The sequence below is a fragment of the Hydractinia symbiolongicarpus genome, chromosome 1 (assembly GCF_029227915.1).
Source record: "Hydractinia symbiolongicarpus strain clone_291-10 chromosome 1, HSymV2.1, whole genome shotgun sequence".
In the NCBI taxonomy this organism is placed as follows: Eukaryota; Metazoa; Cnidaria; class Hydrozoa; order Anthoathecata; family Hydractiniidae; genus Hydractinia; species Hydractinia symbiolongicarpus.
Window position 1 is genome coordinate 18,387,191 of NC_079875.1, and position 21,229 is coordinate 18,408,419.

At 33.9% G+C, this 21,229-nt stretch overlaps 1 protein-coding gene across 1 annotated transcript; it reads right to left on the reverse strand.

Moving 5' to 3' along the window:
* Window positions 1-4,976: 4,976 nt before the first annotated feature.
* On the reverse strand, window positions 4,977-17,390 carry LOC130644806 (NACHT, LRR and PYD domains-containing protein 12-like). Its single transcript, XM_057450556.1, has 3 exons — window positions 16,573-17,390; window positions 9,574-9,843; window positions 4,977-9,420 (listed from the first exon to the last, which is right to left on the reverse strand). The coding sequence occupies exons 1-3, from the start codon at window positions 17,318-17,320 to the stop codon at window positions 6,305-6,307; spliced, it is 4,134 nt and encodes a 1,377-aa protein (XP_057306539.1). The 5' UTR covers window positions 17,321-17,390; the 3' UTR covers window positions 4,977-6,304.
* Between the last annotated feature and the right edge of the window lie 3,839 nt (window positions 17,391-21,229).

Genomic DNA, 21,229 nt, shown 5'->3' on the forward strand with positions numbered 1-21,229 from the left:
TGCTGCAAAATTTGACCACCCTAAGACGTTTTCATAGGTGGACTGAACACGCAGCACCCTTAATAGGTTCTATATAGCGCCAGAAGATATGGTTCCTGAATTGAAGAAATTACAGTGAATATTTTTGAACTCCTGATATATTTCATGCAAGAAGTACTAAAATATGTACATCATCTTTTAGTGGAATTAAAACATAGTGGAAGTAAAATATATAGCGTTCTCTCATAAAAATATATATACAATTTTTTTTTTCGAGAGATAATATCAACATGTATAAATACTTCTACACATTTCAAATATCTTTATCACATATACCCGGATGACGTTTCGGAAGTATTGCAAATATTTTAAAACTTTATTTTCTCACAAAAATAAATAAAATATGTACAATTTCTTTCTTCATGCGGCCCAAAAATAGTAAGCACGTTATATTTCAAAAAACATTTCATGTTTTGAATAAAAACGATCGTATTACCACATCGATATTTTTTTGGCGATTTTGTATAACTACGAAGCGTCACTTTTAGCACCCCTAAAACTTTGAAGTAGATAGATTAATCCAAATTCAATCTGTATGAGATCTAATGAAAAGGTAAATATATTTTTTTTTTTAAATGATGCTACATATTTGACTTTTGGTAACCACTAGCTAGGCATTGCTATGCGAAGAAAGGAATGGTTTTCATTAGATATTTTAGAGATGAAAGAAATACTCAACTAGCCGCATAAATTTGTGACTAAAAAAACGCCGACCTCATTCGGTGACGAAAACTTTCTGTTCATTGAGAAACCCTTAAAGAAAAACCGTTTCTTTGGGAGTCAAGTGATAAGATCTTCTCCATGGCCATGTGTTTCACACCGCCAGCAAAAATAAAGAGACGAGGCGCTAGGAACATGGTTAAGATCTTCCCGACAGGGCGTTTTGTACCAATTCGTCCTTCACAGACGCAGACCTTTAGAAACAAAATAAACATCACTGCCCAACTCCCCCGATTTTTATTTGCACCTAAGAATAACACAAAACTATCAAAATTACATATAAAAAGATTAACATGCACATAGTTAGCCGTCATCATAAAAAGAGCTGTCAAACAGAAATTATTGCTAATTAAAAATGCAAGTACAAATGTATGAACGTTAGATAACATGGAATTATGTTTTTCTTTTGTAAGAAATCAAGCAAACGGTCGAAAGGTAAAAGTTTTTAAATTCTAAGGTCGTTTTACTAGAAAAAGTTTCTTAATTTTAAGATGTCTATAAAACAGGTATATTTAATCAAAAAAACATAATTTTAACACAACAAAGAGACTTTCATTGATATTTTTTGCCTTTTATTTTTCATCTAAAATGATTTTTGTTTCGTTGAAATCGCCAACTTTTAAGTTGTCTTCTCATGGTTCAATTGATGGGAGACGTGTTTCTTACTTAAAAATTTTACATTTTTAAAACTAGCAGAAGATTTATATATATTGAAAGCCAACTACTCAGTTCTTCATAAAGTGGTTTCTTTAGATAAAGAAAACAAAAAAGTGTAGCTACATCGGCTTATTTTAGAAGACAATCTTCTCGTAATAATTGCTTAACACAATTTTAAATTTGTTTTGCAGATGAGATGTTATCCGTCTCATCATTTAAAAGGATGTTTAAATGATGAATGTTTTATTCGATGTGATTGTTTCTTGAAAATCTAGTTGGATATTTATTTTTTAAACAGCTTGGTGAATATGTTAAACTTTCAACCTTACACATGATAATATGATGACTTAAAATATGTTTAGTTGACATACACTAAGAAGTACACCGTTTTAGGGGTTAAAATTTCGTGACTTTTTAATGACCTTTAAGATAGTTAAAGCTTTTTGAATATCATGTCACACCTGTTGCCATGGGAACTCTTGGATTAACAATTCAAAAATCAAATTTTCCCTTTTCTTGTGCGTTTTTAAGTAATTTTAGGCATCAAATTGTGTTTTTATTTCAATGTTTTTGTTTTACCCCTTTTAACTTTTCCCAGGCTCAGAAAATACATGACATCATTTTTTACTGGATGACATCATCCCAAATTTTTTTTATCCCAGTCCTCCAAAATATTCCTCCCTCACCAGCTTTTTTTTAGCCCAAAAGGGTTTAATTTACCTTTAAGGAACGAAATTTTCGCGGGAATTTAATGTCGCAAATCAAAAAGTTGAATTTTCGCGAAAAATTAATTTAGCGAATTGCCAAAATTCAAATTTTTTGGAAAAAATTAATTTGCGCGATCTTGAAGAAATCAAAATTTTGAGTAAACTTATTTTAGAATTTTATCATAATAATCAACCCAGCAAACACAAAGACGTCTTAAAGACGGCTTTTCATGACTCTCACTCGTCCGGACGTCTTCCGACTAAAAAAAACGTCTCAAAGACGTCTTTATTTGGTCTCTGTGGACCAGCAAAATTTCGTTCAAAAGAAACGTCTCAAACACGTTTTTATTTGGTCTCTGCAAGACAAGTAACATCTCGTCCGAAATGAATGTCATCATTTCTTTTCGTTTTAAAGATAATTTCACAACAAACAAATAACTACGTTAATTCTTTGCCCATTCGCAATTATTGACGTCGAAATAAACGTTCTTGATATTTTAGAATTTCTTATACAGAGGTAGCCAAAAATTCGAATTAAATTTCTCTAGCATACATTTTACAATGAAAACAGCGTTCGAATGACCGCATAGAATAAACTTGTAAAGAAACTTCGTTCTATTTCAACAAATGTTGCATTTGACGTTTACTTTTAAACAAAAAAGAATAATGTGCTCCATAAAACAACAAGTAAATAGCAAAGCAAAAAGCTGTATTTACCCGAGATATGAATGGACAATGAAGAAAATATTTTGCTGATTAAAAGTAAGTATGTTAGATTTTTTTGTACTTTCTCGGTCAGAAACATTTTAAATTTTTGGTCTTTACGCGGAAGATTATGCGTACGAATTATTTTAGGTCAGTTTTAAATGTTGGTGTAATGACTGAAATGCATTTTATTAAAGGGTTGTTTGGATATAACTTCAAAGAATAAACACATCATCCAACGTGCACAATATGACAGACATATTTTACAAGCAGGGCTCAGACCGAAGTGTTGATTGGCGAAAATAAAATGACGCTGTTGTTCAAGACAACCTTCAAAGATACTAACTGTTATTGTTCACGGTCAACAATTTTAATTTTGTAGTATTCCATTGTATATTTTGTGTTATGCATGCACGCTTTGTTATATGCAAAACAGCAGTTTAGGTAAATGCAGCTTAGGTTTTTCTGTTTTAAATGCTTGATTGTTGCTTATCTGTTGCTCATTGAAGATTCATCTTTTAAAACAAGAAAAGTTTCCGAAAGTAATGATTTTGTTTTCGTTGTTGTTGCTTATAAAAAAGCTTGTATGTGATATTATTTTATTTTTATTAAACTGTTTTTTTATATAAATGATAGAAATATAAATTTTCTATTAAATTCTTCATCATCGTTTTCTTAACCCTTTTCTTGTTTTGGTTTTTCACACCTCCATCAGAATTAAAATTACTAAAATCCTAATACGCATAGGCTAAAAGTATCTAAAGCAGGCCTACCTTGGCAGTATAACGTTTGAAAGAGACTAAATAAAGGCGTCTTTAAGACGTTATGGCACCTACAGGAGCGCCTCTAAAACGTCTTTAACACGTCGCAAAAAGAAGTCTTTTTTTCGTTTCTCAAAGGCGTCTTTAGGCGTTACGCTTTTATTTAGACAAGTCAGAGACGTCTTAGAGACGTCTCATCTGGTCTTTAAAAGACGTTTTAAAGACGTGTTTAGGACGTCTCGTGTTTTAAAGACGTGTTTAAAGGTGTGCGCAAATGCGTCAAACTTTTCATCAAACTCCATCAAACTAGCGAGTTTGATGAAAGATTTGATGCATTTGAGTTGAACCATCAAACACGATTTTTTCGTCAAAATGAGAAAAGAAGAAAAAAATTGAGTTTGATGAAGTTTAATTTCATCAAACAGTCATTTTTAATAACCGCGATGAGTGCAAAAAATATCAACAGCGGAGGGTCCTACGAACATTTTGTGTTCACGCAAATGGAAAATTCAATTTCATCAAACATTCGCAGTTTGACGCATTTGCGTCCGTCTTAAGACGTTTCGTGTTTACTGGGAAGTGTGAATGCGAGTAAAGGGAACAGACTATTAAAATCTAACAACAACAAAATAATTTTTTGCAGGATTTTTTTTTTTCTTGTGTAGCTATTTTAGAAAATCAAATCTTTCGCGAGAATATAATTTCGCGAATATTATTCTTTCAAAGAAACCATGCCATCAACCTCGATCCCAGGCCTTATCTTCTCTTTTCTTTTTTGCTGTCCCTTATATCAAAAAGAAAAAGAAGCCCCGGGATCGAGGTTGCCATGCTATGTATTACGCAAAAAAGTTCTGCAAGTTAGTCATACTTTAATTCTTTGTACTTGGATTCCCTGTTGTTTCTAAGCGATTGAGTTTTTTGTTGCTTAACTGCGCATTTAGCGAGACGCACGCAATGCGGTATAAAAAGGACGGGCGTACCCGTGGATTTTTCCACGAGCTAACGACTATCTAATATAATTACTGAGTCTTCAGTAGCCGCGAAAATCAAGTCATCCGTAAAAACATTTCCCACAAAATGAAACTTTTTGAAATCACTCATCCACAAAAATATTTTCCACACAATGAAGCATATTGAGATCATTATCCACAAATAAGTTCCCCACAATATAAAACATATGGGATCACTCATCCACAAATATGTTCTCCACAATATAAAACATATGGGATCACGCATCCACAAATATGTTCTCCATAATATAAAACATATGGGATCACTCATCCACAAATATGTTCTCCACAATATAAAACATATGGGATCACTCATCCCCAAATATGTTTGTCACTAATAAGTTGTTTATTTAAGGTATTAGAAAAAGAGTCTAGGCTGAACAAATTTTAACTTATAAAAAAATTCTACAATCAGTACATTACACTACTTCCATATATATAGCTACATTTCGTATCGACATTACATATCTACAAAACTACTTTCAGAAACCCACATAAAAAGCATTTCATCTACAAAACAATCTAAAATTACATAAACAAATCAGCTGTTACGAAGTAGCTAATAACGAACAAATTTTCCTCTGAAACACTACGTGTAATAATTAAACGATTCCTTGTTATTTTACATAACATTGCATTTTTTTAACCTTTCGAATTAACAATATCAAAAACAAAAATGAGATAGTTATGTTTTTGACTTTAATTTTGTTTGGCTATATATATACACTAAATGCATCATAGGTATCTTTCTAGAGCTGGAGTTTAAGGCTCCACGTGCAATTTAGTAAAAAACACAATATAAGCATTTTAATACCTAACTCACTTCAATAACTAGTATATACAATAAAGTAAAGAACACATGTCTAGCTCTCTTAAAAAACAACATGAAGTATATAATAGCTACATATCATAAGTTTTATACATATTAACAAAATTTAAACAAGAAAATCAATTTATGTATGCTCTGCTCTTAAAGACAAAGTAAAATATAGAATACTAGTCGATTAGGCCCGTGGAAACTAGCTAGCTATGTAAAATTTTCATAAGTTTTATACATAAACAAAAATCAATTTATTGATTCAAACTTTTTTTCTAAAACAAACGATACTCTTCCAATTAAAGTGTACAATCAGAGAGGAAAGCTTGTGATGATTGTGTGGCAAAACGACAGACATAATCAGTTTAAAAATATATAATATTTTTATATATAGAATAAAATTGAATGTTAATGTATATTTAAAAATATTTACATGTATTTGGCACAATGTTCTGTCATTTTTAAAACAACTTACCAATACTACCCATAAACTGCTAATTATGTCAAAGTTAACAATACACCCGAAAGTCTAGTTAGCCACATTCAGTTCAGTAAAAGCACTAGTAGTTTTAACCCCTGCTTTAGTTAGCAAAAAAACAAACATAAAATACATTTAAGATTTGTTTGCAGCCACAGGGTGAGCATAAAAAGTTGTAGCTATTTTTGCTAGCTAGCTAACTGGATTCTTTGTTTGTTTGTTTTTGATCAAATCAACATTGTTTTGCATAGATTATAGTAATACTGTGTTCCTGGCAGTCCGCATGCAATTCTTAACAAAACGACCAAAATCTTTTAAACCAACTGTCTCAGAAATCGAAAAATCAAAAAATTGCCCTAGGAAAGAGGTTGGCAAGTCATTTCCGATAAAAAAAAGTAAAGTTTAATTTTCTAGTTTAAGCATAACACTTGTATATATTGTTTTGCCACAGGCGAGTTTACAATGACGTTAATGACTTCAATTCTAAACTTCTCGTACTTTTTTTGCTCGCCTTGTCTTATCAAGTTTTGTCTTGTGTTAATAAACGCATCGATGTATTGCAGAGATTTGTTGGTGACGTAGTGAAGATTATTACTTTGAAGGTATATCTTACCAACATAACGTACACATGGCAAAACCGCCCACACATGTGAATCAGTGAGTTGACACGATGTTAGATCCAATATTTCCAAAAAATATGCTTGCATCTCTTCAGTGTGCTCAATAATACTGTTTGATATCGTTTGAAGAGCCCTAGCGCTGAACGATACGTCGCCGACAACAAGCTTCTCAAGCCCAGACAAGTCTAACTCTAGTAGGTCTTCATAAGTAAACAAACACTTGCTGATATCCAGGCTTTTCAAACGAGTGCTGTTATTGTTGGAATACGAATTTGAAATCATTGCTAACGTGCTAGCACTGAGTTGATCGTTACCACTTAAGCAAAGTTCATGTAGACAATACAGCATTGGTTGCAAACAACTTATATGTTCATCTGCCAAATTGCACGATGCTATGAATAAACACACTAGATTACATATTCCTCTCCTTCCAATTTCTTCAATAACGGCTTCACACAATGCCGTCATTCCGTCGCAGGTAAAATCGACATTTCTACTGATACTCAGCAATTGTAGATGTGGTATACAAGGCTTTAAAGCGACAAGATGAGCGTCAGTTAGACTACATTGATCCAGGTGCAGAATTTTCAAGGTGCATTCACCTTTGATAAAGATACAATTTGTTAAGCTAGTTGCTATTGATTGCATTGCCAGTGAAGACATGTGCTCGTTGCAGCTAATGTTCAGAAGTTTGATGCTTGGTAAGCACATGGTCAGCATGTCAATATCGTCATCATTTAAACTGAAGTCTGCGAAACAGCATTCAAGCTTCAGTCTAAGATTTTCCACAGGTTTATCGTTAACGATGAGTTGATGTCTGTAAGCGTCTGCTAGCATGCTAAGGTGGAAGAATTTAATCCGGTGATTACCTGCGTTCAGATTCGGAATCTTATAGCGTATCTTATTCTTCAATTGATTCATTTCATTCGTGTAGTTGAGTAAATGATGAAATGCTTTATAGGCAGATTCTACTTGACAGTGCAATTGTATTACATCAACTACACAAAATGTTTCCAACAGCAGCCGATTTTGATATAACTTGGAAATTAGACCGGAAATCTCGATTGTTCGACAGGAGTCTTCCACGTTTTCTTGGCATGTAATTAAGACTTCGTCTGTTCGGTTTGTAGTTACTGATGACGATATTTTGAGGATCTTCTGACATGGGTAAGCTGAATAATACATCGTAAATAGAGTAACTAAATTTTCTGGCAGTTCATTGTGACCAGTAGTTTGAATGTGCAGAAAATCAACTTTAGCTCCATCCAATTTATTGATGAAATAGATCGTGCTTCTTACCTCATGATGAAGCGATGCACCTCGAATGTGAAATGACTTATTTGAAAACTTTCTTTGAAAAAAGGATGAAAATTCCCCTTGATATTCAAAAATAGCGGCCAGCAGGTGGTCACAAGAGCTATCCAACACTAGGCAGCTTCCATTTAACTTTCTCAGCATAACTCCTTCTATAAATTGCATAACATTAACGCGGAACAATCTATCTGGAAAACATTCACACATCAAATTCATTTTCTCCTCCTCCATTTTCTTCTTTTTTGCATAATTCTTTAGATTACTTAAAAAACAGGTTGTGATGTCGTTCTGATTTCCTTTGCCATGGATTCCAGAAAGTCCAGCAAGAAGTGGTACACATCCTGAAAAATTAGGCATTCGAATTGCGTTAGCTATTGCTCGTGGGTTAAGAAATACGTGAAGCGCGGTAAAGTATTCCTGCAAAACAAGATGTTTGAACTGATACACTGGTCTACTACCGTCAGGCGGTGTTTTCTTAATAAGAAGTCCCGCCCTTTCTAAGGAGTTTATCGAATCAGTAACATCTACATCAGCATCCGAGAACGACGTCTTGTTGAGCCTTAGCGACACTTCCGAAAGTTTTGCAAGAGACGTTGCTGTGTGTAAAATGAGGTCTTTCTTGCACATCTGAAAACAATCTAAATACGTGAATTCTGGGGAAAGACTCCTAGTGAATTCTAAAAAAGCAGTAGAACATAGTTGTGTAATTGTGTGGGGGTTGTTCATATCTGTACGCTGGTCAAACATCTCGCATATAACCCAAAGATAAAACGGGATTCTCGCCATTATTTGTAAATCTTTTCGTTCTCTTATTTGTCTTGTCACCAGATTGATCCGATCGTTGTTACCATGGAAACGCTTTTGTATATATGAATCAATAGCTTCGGAATTGAAACCATGGACCTCAATTGTTTTTGGAACCACATGTCTAAATTTAAAAGCTATCATGGAACATGTTGAGGGTCTTCCTGTAACCACAGTTTTATGGCCACGTAAAAAGCTGGACTGGTTATTCACTATGTCACCAAGGTAATTCGGAATAACAGGTTGAAAAACGTTGCCAGCTGAAAATAGGTGAATAGATTTTATTTCGTCCACTCCATCCACGACAAACAGAACGCGATGCGATACCTCTTGCAAATCTTGGATATCTATCATATCAAACAGATCAGTGAACTTTTTACGGATGAATTTCTTAGGTAATTTATACTGGAAGGTACCTGCAATTAAGTCTTCACTTTTAAGGTAAAATATAAAATCGATTTTGGGGAATTCATTTAAAATATTCCCTTTCGCCCAGTTATATACATATGTATCCATAAAGGTGCTCTTCCCGATCCCTGCCAATCCTCGTAAAATGACCAAATCATCACCCTTTTTCAATAAATCTTGAATTAGAACTGTTTGAAGTCGGTTAAATGTTGACTGCTGTTCTGAATCATTTTGTGGATTCTCAACCATAGATAGAGGCACATAAACTTCTTCTCGAGGTTTCTGTACACCTCGGTCTTGGCACAAAGGCTTATCCAAAAACATACTTGATAAGCTTTCGCTGTATTTTTCTCTTAGCTTCAAAGACGCCTTTCTTAAGCCTAGAGATAAAGAAGATGATGAGATAAACGAACAAACGAGCGATTAAAAATGACACTATTCTCAAAGTGGAGGCAATTTTCTTATTAATAATTTTAGGGGTGGGTGACTTAACCGAATATTTACGGTAAATAAATAAATCATACAACACTTACCAGTTGTGATAAGACTTTCCATTCGAATACAATCGACTATATCCTCTCGAGAAATTTTTATCAGGATATTTTTCACTTCACTCCACGTGAAAGTTGCATTCTTTTTGCGGAAGCTTATGTCCATCTTTTGTTCTTCAGTGACTTGTAAGTTTTCGATATTTTTAATTTCGTCAGGTGTTAATAGAAATTTGGACAACTGAGCCCAATCTTTCCCGATCTTTTTGCATATTATATTCAATACCTCCGGTAAAATGACATGATAAGGGTTACCTGAAAAAAATAATTCATCAACAGATTCAAAGGTAGTACCTAGTTCTTAATTTTAATTCTTATATTCTTATACTGTTTTTAGAAGAATCTCAACGTCAACGTTCTTATAGAGTAGATTCTTAAGTGACGTGCAGTAAAAACAAAAAAACACATGTTAAGAGCAAATATTGCATTGCATGTAGCTAATAACTTTTACGCGATGTTCGTAGAGTTTTAATAGTTGCTTCTTGCTCATGTTCGAATAATACATTATACAAATTAGCTGACTATTACTCTGATGCTGATGCGTTTAAAATGTTGCATGTTTGAAATAGCTAAAATAGTTTATAGCGTTTGCTGTTAGTTTGTTTAAATATACACCTGCTGAAAAAAGGTATACTTCAAAAAATTGATCTTTTTGATATATTTTAATCTTAGTACATGTTTGCTTATTGCGTAACCTTTCCGAACTCATAACGGAAAATATCTTCTAAAACAAAGGGTTCTCCACATAAGGTAAATAATACATAGCCCGCAAGATTAGTATTGATAAAGCGACGTAAGTGGCTATATTTGTCCCTTTTGGAGATTTTTGACGTCACTATCTCTCATGTATAATATTAAGCAGATATTCAGCAGGCGGAGTCGAATATGAAAAAGCGAGACTGAATAATTACGATATCCGATTTTACTGCGCTGAATATCTGTTTTATCATGCAACTAATGAGACTACAAAAACAATTCATTTTGTTTCACACAATCAGCAATTTTTGTCTTTTTCGTTGTTCTTGTTTCTTGTTGTTCTAAAACATTCGCGCTTCAGTTATTTTCAGCTCTCCACCTGATTGCTTATCTTTTGTGTACTACTATCGAGAACAATAAAAGATGGAGTGCGATATAATACATCCTTTGTTTGATAACTTTTTTATTTTTAATTAGTTTAACTCTCCATCTGATTGACTTGCATGTAATTTTATAAAGGAACTACAGTTGACACCTCTCCATAATTCGAATTCCCACTGGGAGAGATTTTTGTTCCAATTATAGAGAGATTCGAATTAGAGAAAGTCTCTGTAATTCGAACTTTCAGCTTCAGAAAGTGCAAATTCGACTTACAGAGAGAAATTACGTTATTTCAAAATCAAGAAAACATAATTCAAGTTTCATTCAATCTTTTTTTTCATAGTTTACATTGGAGAAACGATCTCTTTCGACAATACGAGTTGCATTACCAAGTGCTTTTCTCAGGTCGATAAATTGAATTTGTCAAAGCCCTGTTTACACTCTAAAATTCGAATTAGGGAGAGAATCGTGCTGAAGGGACTGAAAAACTGTTCGAATTAGAGAAAGTTTCGAATTAGAGAAATTCGAATTGTAGAAAGTTTTTTATAAGGGTCTGTTAAGGAAAATTGACGGTGACTGAGCACTCGTTCGAATTATAGAAATATTTGAATTATAGAGATTCGAATTAGAGGGAGTCAACTGTAAATATATAAACGAAATATAAGTGCCGCTGTCGCCGTAAATTTTAACTCCCCTAAATAATGATTCTTAAGTCATAATAAACTAGTTTATAATAACCCCCTAATTAAGATAAACTAGTTATAAATAACACCCCAGTCATAATAAACTAGTGAATTGTTACCCCCTAGAGTCAACATTTCCTATGAAATAATAACTCCCCCAGTTTATTTTGACTCCCTTATATTTCTTTTTGGATAGAACGGTAAAAGGTTGGTTCAGTTACTAAATATTATATGACCAAAATTTTAGCCGACTTTTTGTACCCGATCAAGATCTTTCCCCGAACTTTTTGCCTTAACTAAAAAATTTGTGAGCAAACTTTTTTTGAACTGCTTTGAACTGAAAATAAAAATAGAAGGTTTTGAGTGATTTAAAAGATCTAGTCGGAAAGAATTTACCGATTTTCAAAGTTAATCGGCGGGAAGTGACAAACCTTGCTGTTAAAAAAACATGACTACAGAATATAAATTTCAGTAGATAAGAATCTTTTTTTCGAAATCCTAGCAAAGTAACTAATTAATAAAAAACGGAAAGAATAAAGGCACTGTACCGTAAGGTAAAGATAATCTGCCTTTTATTTATAAATCCTAAAAAAAGTGAAAAATTGATAGAAATAGTGAAAAACATAACAAAGGTTTTTTAGAATGAGGCTAAGACCAAAATAAAAAAAAATCTCTTGGTAATTTGTGATGCTTTTTATAAAAGAGTTGTTTAGTGTGTATTTTTAGTACAAAAGTAATATGAGAAAAATCCTTCTAATAAATAAAAGAGATCAAAAAATGTTGTAGAATACAAAAGAATGAAAACTTCAAATGTGCTCATAGATATAGAAACTAAAATAACGTCAAAGTGGGTTAACCCTAAGGAAAATTGTTTTTTTTTTCTGGTACCTTTCAAGACTCACTAAGTATGTACCTAAATAAAACTTAAGTTAACAACGCCAGAAAGTGTTTTAAAATCTCGATTATCAATTCACTACCTTTGGATCAGGGTCTACTGTTCAAGACATAACATGGGGTGATTCCTCATGTTAGCAATATTAAACACTGCTTCCATTGGTGAATTATCATCAAGATCTCTGCTGCGAAAGCGATAGCGAAGACTCCGTAATTGAATCCATTCTGTTGCTTTTGCTCGGATAGAAATGTTCGGGCAATATTTTGAAATTCACCAACTACATGCTTATACAATGAATAGATGGATTTCTTAGAAACACGATTTCAAACTATCGCAAATCTGAATCCGACCTCTTCGAACCTCTGTCGTGTAACAGTTGAATGTGGTCTTGGTATACAGGATCAAAAGGGATGGCAGTGTTCTTGTGAGTATTCAAAACAGATAGTTATCTTTTGTGTTTTGCATATTAATTTCTGCGCGGCATCCATGATCATTTAACCAAGCACTTTTCGAGTTAAGGATTTCCCTATCTTCAATATTGAGAAAATATTAATCGTTTTTTATCCAAAACTTTTCTCGGCTCCCCTTTTTGATATCTGACTCAATTGGTTGGTTATCTTTGATTAGGATAGGGTTTGTTATTTTGTCCATTCCGAACCTGATACATAGAATTACTTTTTGGCTCTAGTAAAGCCAAGATGACTTCCATTTCTGACTGTTCACTATGTATTTAATTTTCTTTAATACCCCAGAATGCGCTTATAATAATTTTGTAAGCTTTCGGGTGCTTATTTTGACTTTTCCATTATATCTCTTTAATTCATTCCGTGTGTTTTTCAGTAAATAACAAATGTAATTGGGTAGCTCTCGATCGTTCCTTCTTACAAGGATTTCTTTGAAACGATGGCATGTCAGAAATATAATTTAACGATGTGAGGGATTATGTCGAAGTTGTACAAGGATTATCTCTACTATTTCATAGGGTGACAGATTCCACCTGTTTGGCTTATACTAGCTGACATTTTGTCATCGTGAAACAGGGGCAGTTTGTCTTCATTGTCTTGGGTCGGCGATGGTTCTGGCGCATCATCGTGATGGGGCGGTAATGGTCCGGGCTCAAGATCATGGCCCAGTGATGGTTCGGGTTCAACGTCATGGGGCGTAATGGTTTGTGTTCATCGTCATGCGATGGCAACGGTTCGGGCTCGTCATCATGGGGTGGCGATGTTTCAGCTTCATCGTCAGGCTGATTCGAAGATCAAGACATGACTTAAGGAGGCCAGCATTGTACTTTTTAGCTAGTACACAACCACGCTTATTCTTTAACGCGCCCAAACCAGTCTTAGAAATGCTCTCCAATGTATATGGCCTCAACTATTTAAATGTTAACTCTCCTCCTTTTCTATCAATCCTTGATTATTAAAGTGGTTGCTAACAAATGGCGACGGCTGTTGTCATGTTGTTGTTTCTTCTGTGCTGCTGTGGTATTTTTGCTTGCTTCGTCGTTGGTATCTTGTGTCAATTTCAACGTTGATGGCAGGATAGTTTCAAACTCTTCCGAGTCAAGCGGAATATCTGAATTCTGTAAGTCTGAATCTAAATCGTACTTTAAATCGATTGGTAGAATTGGATGCCTATTATACATTAAAAAGAACGGAGTGAATTTGAATGAAGAGTGTTTACTCACTTTGTGTGCAAACAAAATACACCTTCAATTACATAAGGCCATTCATCTGCCCGTTCGTTCAAAACTTTCACCAGCCAGTGCTTGATGGTTCAACGAGCCAATGGTTTGAGAATGGTATGCAGACGTTATTCTTTGATCTGCACCAGTCATTTCATGCGAATTCGTTATCACTTCGTTAACGAATTCCTTTCTCTGGTCATTGATTTGAATTTTCATGCGACTATGCCTACAAATAACCTCCTACAGGAATGTAGCAATTTTTTCAGCTGATTTGTCTTTCACTGGCTTAGCTTCGGACCATTTCGAAAAATAATCAATGCAAACGATAAAATTCAGCAATGTCATTCAACATATTGTGCCCCAAAAAATCTTCCTGCACATTTTTGGTAGGTGGCATCTCTTCCACGATGTGAAGCCATTGCCTGGGCTTTGTTGTGGTTTCCGAGGCCTTCATGGATATCTTGGATGATTTTTGTCCATTCCTCTCGTGATGTGATTACTTCCACCGACAGGTGAAAAATTTCGACAAGCACGGCGAAAATTTTCTTTTTGAAGGAATTTTGTTTTTATAAAATTTGCAGTAAAACTTAAAAAATGATTAGCTATGGTTAGTTCATTCCACTTTTTGGAATCAAGTTTTCAAGTCATTAAAACAAAACTATAAAAATATCCCCTTCAAAATAGCAACTCACATGTTCACCTTTTTTAAAAATAAGTCAGAACTCAAAATAAGAGTTGTCATGAAATGGGGAAAAAAGACAAACTAACCTTAGAATCCATCTGGATATTTTTTGGTTTCCAAATATACTTTAATTTCACTAAGTGGCACATGTTGTTTGGCAGGCATTTTCAATAAGAAAAAATTGTGTGAATATTTTGCTCACAACAACCGAACAACTCACGTGAAACAAAACAAAACAAAACAAAACATTTTAATATATTAGGTATACTGCAATGACTTCAAAATAGGGCGAGTTTTCAATAACCAGTTTATTTTAACTTTGCCTTTAAAGTTCTCTTTGAAAAATAAGGGGAGTGTTTATTAACTGGGGGAGTGATTATTTACTAGGTTATTTCTATTCTATGGGAGTTATTACTCTCTAGTTTATTTTGACCTTAGGAGTCATCTTTTACAGAGAGTTAAGATAATCTGCTACACCGGAATTACTGTCGAATATCTCGAGCATATATTTGATATCGGATATCTGCTGACATGTTCAACTCTCGGCTAACGACTGCACGAATATCTAAAAATAATCCGTCAGACGCTCCCGCTAGAGGCGCATGATAATAACTATTATTTCTGCTTGTGGAGCAGACATTTTAGTTGATTGATAAAGTCTATATTTCCATGAAGGGAATTTCCCGTAAACAAAGAATTTAGATGTGTAGGAAATTTTTCACATACAATAATGCGATCAAATGCTCGGATTAAAATGAAATTTTATGATGGCATAATATGAACAAAAACTTTTGTTGAAGTAATTTATCTATCAACAAAGTTTTTTTGATTTTATCTTTTTGTCAACACTTCATAGCTGTTTCAAGCAAAATCGCTCTCCTGCCTATGATACAACCAAGACGTATGATATACGCAAACAACCTCGCCAAAAAAGTGTATAAAAAGCTGAAGTTAGACACGACATATTTTGCTATTCGGATAGGCAATAATATTGATAGAAAATTTCTCGAAATTTCAATTTTCGTTAGGTCAGTCTGTAAACACGTCCTCGCGGGCGAGATAGTAAGAAGAAGAAAAAAGTAAAAATAGTTACCAAGATGAGATTCGAACACACGACTACTCCCGTGTCGGTGCTCAGAGAGGCAAAAATTTCCATTCTTGTAGGACACATTTGCGTTTTAATACAAGCTCACGAGCTTGTAATAAGTTCGTTACTAGGTCTCTTGATATTTTCCTTACAGGAACACACAATTTGTAAACAAATTCCTTCAAGTGCTTTTTGCTTCATTTAAAAGTAATTTGTACACGCACACGCATTGCTGCTTGATGCTGATCATGCACGTATTTTTTGTGACCTGCTTTGTTGTGTTTTTAGTGAAGAAATATGAATAAATATGCGCTTAAATTTTTCTCAAAGTTTTTTTCAAAAAATAATATTTGTTTGTATATAGTTTTAAAAATGTCCGGGCAGAGTTTCCCATATGGCTGTTGCGAAAATAAATATGTTTAAGAACCTTGGCTAGCTCATATGCTTTACGCTAAAAAAAATTCATTTAGACTGTTGTTTTGCGAGCTAGTTTACGTCAATGATACGTCTTGTTCAATTTTGTTTACGCCTTTGTATATGACATTGTAATAACGATCTCAGTATGAAAAAACCCAAGGCGATGTCCAAGCCACCATTTTGATAAAGAGTGAAACAACAGAGTGTATGTGTTATGTATAGAAAGTTTGCTTCTATTAAAATTTTGTTTACCTTATTTTCTTAACCAGTCTTTTCTGAGATTCCTTCAAAAGAAAAATTCTTTCCTACGGTAAATAAGCGTTATTTCATGTTTCCACTTTTCCCTACCTGTTTCTCAACATCAAAGTTATCATTTTTTAAAGCCATTAAATTTTAAAAAACATCGGAAGACATTAGCTGCCGATTTATTTTCTCCGAGATAAACTGTCAACTTACAATGTTTTTTGATCTCCTGTTCATTTCGTTGTTTCACATCTTCAAGCGTTTTTCTAACCTCCTCATATTTTTTTTCCAACTTATTGTGATCGTCGTCATGATCGTCCACGCGTTGTTTCAGCGAGTCAGCCGCCTGTTGCAAAATGTCATTTTTTTGTATAAGCAATTGCACTTGTTGATTTAAATAGGGATCCAGTGAACCAAGTTCCAGTCGTTGTAAAAATGGAAAATCGTTATAATGAAGTCCACCCAATATAAATCTGATTTTATTCCAGTACATTTGAAATGCATGTCTCGTTGAAATTTGCGATATACTGCCGTGCTTTACTTCATGTCTAAGCAGCTTTGCATGCAAACAAAAAGCGGCTATACTTTGATCCGTTGAAAGAGGTTGACGGATGTCCCAATGCTTTGGTGGTGCAGGAGCTGGTAATCCTGGCAAACAATATTCAATGAGGATAACAATGATGGGTATATCAAAGTTTTGCGAATTTGTTTTACCGTTTTGTGGACATATAACAAGCCACTGATCAGGCCGTAAAATGCGATTTAACTTTCTTTGATGGGTTGATTTAAATTTGGCCATTGCTCCATGTAGTGCAGCGTCATTTCTTGGCAAACCCACATAAGTTCGATGACAAATTTCATTATGAAGAATTCTTAAAAGAGCATCTTTCACGCATAACTCTAACGCTAGGTCTACCCGCATATAAAATTCCCATGGAGCGACAGGTCTCGATAAAGCCATCACACGTATTCATCCAGCGCCCATATCAGTATGTTACTTGACCGTCCACCATTTTAATTTTTACTGTTTTGACAAAAAAAAAGATGTCATGTGATTTTCAAAAACGACACTCTTTCAGTGATGTCAATTTTACATTAGAAGAGTCCTGGTTTCCATTAAATGCCACAATTATTTACTTGGCAAAGATTGCAATTATACACTCTTTTGACGCTGCTTAATTAGACTAGTGTGCCAATAGTCTTAATAATATGTTTTGTACGTACGTTTTGAGTTTAGCTTATATAATAATCTTTTCTTTTCTGTTTTCCTTACTTTTTACAGGTCGACTGTTGCTGCTTACGAAGGAAATACGTTTTGTTTCATGAGGGATTTAAGCCTTAAGTTGCTAATAAATATTGATTTTATAAGAAACTTGTAATTTTGAACCCCGCTGGAAAAGGTAAGGTGATTGTCAATACAGTGTTAACATAGATTTAAACTATTTGCTTAGTAAGTTTCCAGGGAGAAACCCTCCACTTTTAATATTAATCTTTATATTTTTAGAAAGTTAAACGTTTTCCCGTTTATGCGCACACTATTTTTTATTCAATTTCCCGGCGGCCAGAGGCGATAATTTAAGGGCAGAAATTTTCGCGGGCAGAAACTTTCGTGTATCAATCGCGGTTAAAGGGTTATTTTCGCGTAAAAAACTTTCGCGAATGAGCAAAAAATAAGATTTTTTTTTAAATTTTCATAATCATTCTTGTTTTGTCTGAAATAATAAAAAATAGAACTAATTTTCTTCAACTTGACACACCGAATCAGTTTCGTCATCGGTTTCTCCCTCTTCACCAATGTACCGCTGAATTTTGCTACCTCATAACAATTCAAATTCTTCTACCGTGACATCACAAACGGTTAGTAGATGACTATTATCATCCACTTGCCTGTCATTAATGCGTCGATGTCACGGTAAGGATCGATGGATGCAACAATGCTACAATCAAGGCTGACACCCGCTATATGGAATTGGTCACGAATCTTGACATTAAGCCTGCAAAAGACAGAGCTATTGGTAACCTTTTCAATTTTTTAATGATTTTACTCCCAGTCGTGAACACTCCACCTGTTTTAGCACAAAACAGCGTAGAATTTCAGTTCGAACACTTAGTCATGTGATTTATATTGTCTTCTTGTGAATTTTTCACATCTATCACGTGGTATTTTTTATTTTATTTTTTATTTTTGCTTTCTTTGGCCTTGTGAAGTGTCTAAATGTTTCAGCTTTATAGAAAAGTAATACTGTAAGTGTTGATTTACTTTTTTCATCTTTGAAAGTTTCACTTGGTAATATGGTGTTAGTTTTTAGTCGTTGTTGTATCGTTAGTTGTTCCTTACTTTCTCATTGCGCCATGTGTTCAGCGAACTCAACCATCAGAGAACACACATGATTGCCTATCCCCGTCGGCGTCTCTTATGGCTTATTCGTTCAATATATCTACTCAGTTTTTTGTTTTGTTTTTCTTATTGCGATATTCTTTAGCTACTTATGTGTGTGTCTGTTTTTTAGCTATTATATTTACTCACTCACTGTTTTTATTAAGCTTGACATTTTATTTACTACTTGTATATATAAATTAGACCCCGTCAGCTCCACCTGCATGCCCAGCCCCTTGATTACCTATCCTCCTTGTTAAAACCATCATAGTCACGATAAAGTTAAAACGTAAAACGAAGCAATAACTGGTGGATTATAAAAAAAATCCTTTGCTTACCGAAGCAACTTTAGGTCTGGATCTTCTTTAAAAAAATGCTTCGATGTCGGTCGAATGTATGTGGCACTGAGCCGCGTCAAGAGCATAGAAGGATTATATTCAGTAGTTGTGCTGATCCAAAAACCACATTGGGAAATACGATAACTTGAAAAAAAAAATCAATCTTATATCTTTTAATTTGATAACTTACATCCTGATGAAATATGCTTCGAAGATTTCGGGAAACAACATTTCTTTTCGGATTCTACACTATAATTCAAGCGCGCAAATTATGCGCATGTGCTTTTTTATATACTGTATTGCATTTAAATCTTCTTTCTTTACAATCACTGACTTGTGCTTCATATTTTCTCTTATCCATACTCCTGACATTTGTTTGATGCGTTTACTGTCGTTAAGTTGAACTTTCCTGTTTGTCAGATTAACGTTCGTTCTACTAATTGTTAACGTTATAATCATTGGTTTCCTCAAATATATCACCAACTTTACAATTAAATTCCCCATTATAAACAATTTTTGACAGTTTTTCTCATAACCTCTTATACCAATTTTTGTAGTTGATTTGATGTAGTTGCATAAATTAGTCCTAATAAATTATTTCTTTCCCTTCTCCTGTTAGTGTAAATTGCTTATTTATAGATTTTTGCGCTGAAATTCACAATTAAGCGTTCTCTTCTTTTCAAATACATGTTTCGCCAATTTCAATGTAGCTTTCTTTCTTTTAATGGATTTCTTCGAATGTGATTACATTTTTTGCAAATGGTACTTCATATTCATTACAAAATAATCCTGCTTGAGCAGTTGTTGTATAGCGATGCTGAACCATTTTATGACCTTTATTTCGACAATTTATTGGTAGTGTCGCATTTTGGATTTCATCAATAGGGTGTTTTTATATTGGTGATTTTTTTGAAAAAAAGAAAGTTTTTATCTCTAATGCGAGAAATTTCTGGAAACATTGCCCGATCCATGAAATGAACAGAATCCATGAAATGAACACAAACAACAGAACAAATACAGAATTATTATATCTTCAGTTAATAAATTTCTCCGAAAACATATTTTCGCAAGGTCAAAAAAAATGCATCTCGCAAAAATTAATTTTTACGAATCATTCATGTCGATATATTTCGCTAAGATTTTTTTTCTTGAATGAAGGTTTTATGCGAATAATTAATGTTTTTACAGAAGTTTCTCGAAGGTTTAATTTCGGGAAAATGCATAAATATTCACGAAATTCGCTAAAATTAATCTCGATGAAAGTTAATTGTTTATCTGATAAAATCTATTTCATATCATCTTAGATTTTATTTTGTCGGCAGATTTTCATGACTATGTTTTGGTTGATTCAAAAGATTGGATTGTGTGTTCAAGCCGACAGGTTTTCTTGTCCTTTTTTTAATAAAAAGCTTATTTTTATAAAGCTGAAGCTGAAGTATAAAACGGAGCATGCGGTGCTCCTCTGCTTAAAAAATTACCACCCTAGCACTCGTTGTTTATTGGTTGGTTATTAAAAACAATGCAAGCACTTCATAGGTAAGAACGATGTGTCATGATTATCCACAGACTTTTACACAATCGCCGACCAGCCGCCGGCGGTTTTGTTCTTCTAGAAAAAGGTTTACCTGATATTTTTTTTGCTGAACTTTTTACCAAAACATTGAAGCTGTCATTTTGTTTCTTCTCGATTCATCATGGAAATGTACTTTCATGTCGATAAATAAACAAAGGTAAACAAAAACTCTCCAGTAAAGTGTTTTTTTTCTTTCCATGCGCTGTTTACCTTAAAATTAAATAAATCCGTATGATTTCTGTGTTAAGGCGGGCTGTGGTAACTATATCAAACTGTATTCGTTTGAACATGCACTGGCATGGTCACACATGTTAAAACATCGATCTAACCAAATAGATATGTTCAGTTTGTCGGATTGATATTTTAACAATAATCCATCAATTTATGTTGTTACATTCGTTTGCCATACCCACGCAAAACTTTGGAGCAACACTCTGCTTTTTACCATACCGATTGACAGCAGTAAGATTAATACAAAGATTTTGCGCTATAAGAGACATGAAGTACACCTTTTAGTTGGCTTTTATGAAGCAAGCTTCGCCTTTGGGACAATTTATGTATATTTCACAGCAAGTGGGATGT

Excerpts from the sequence above, each read along its gene's own strand:
- LOC130644806 (XM_057450556.1), bottom strand. The coding sequence starts at position 17,320 with ATGGCTTTATCGAGACCTGTCGCTCCATGGGAATTTTATATGCGGGTA. Across the intron at positions 9,844-16,572 it reads ACAGGAGATCAAAAAACATT|GTAACCCTTATCATGTCATT; the intron begins GTAAGTTGACAG and ends TATTTTTTTCAG. Across the intron at positions 9,421-9,573 it reads GGAAAGTCTTATCACAACTG|GCTTAAGAAAGGCGTCTTTG; the intron begins GTAAGTGTTGTA and ends CTTTATCTCTAG.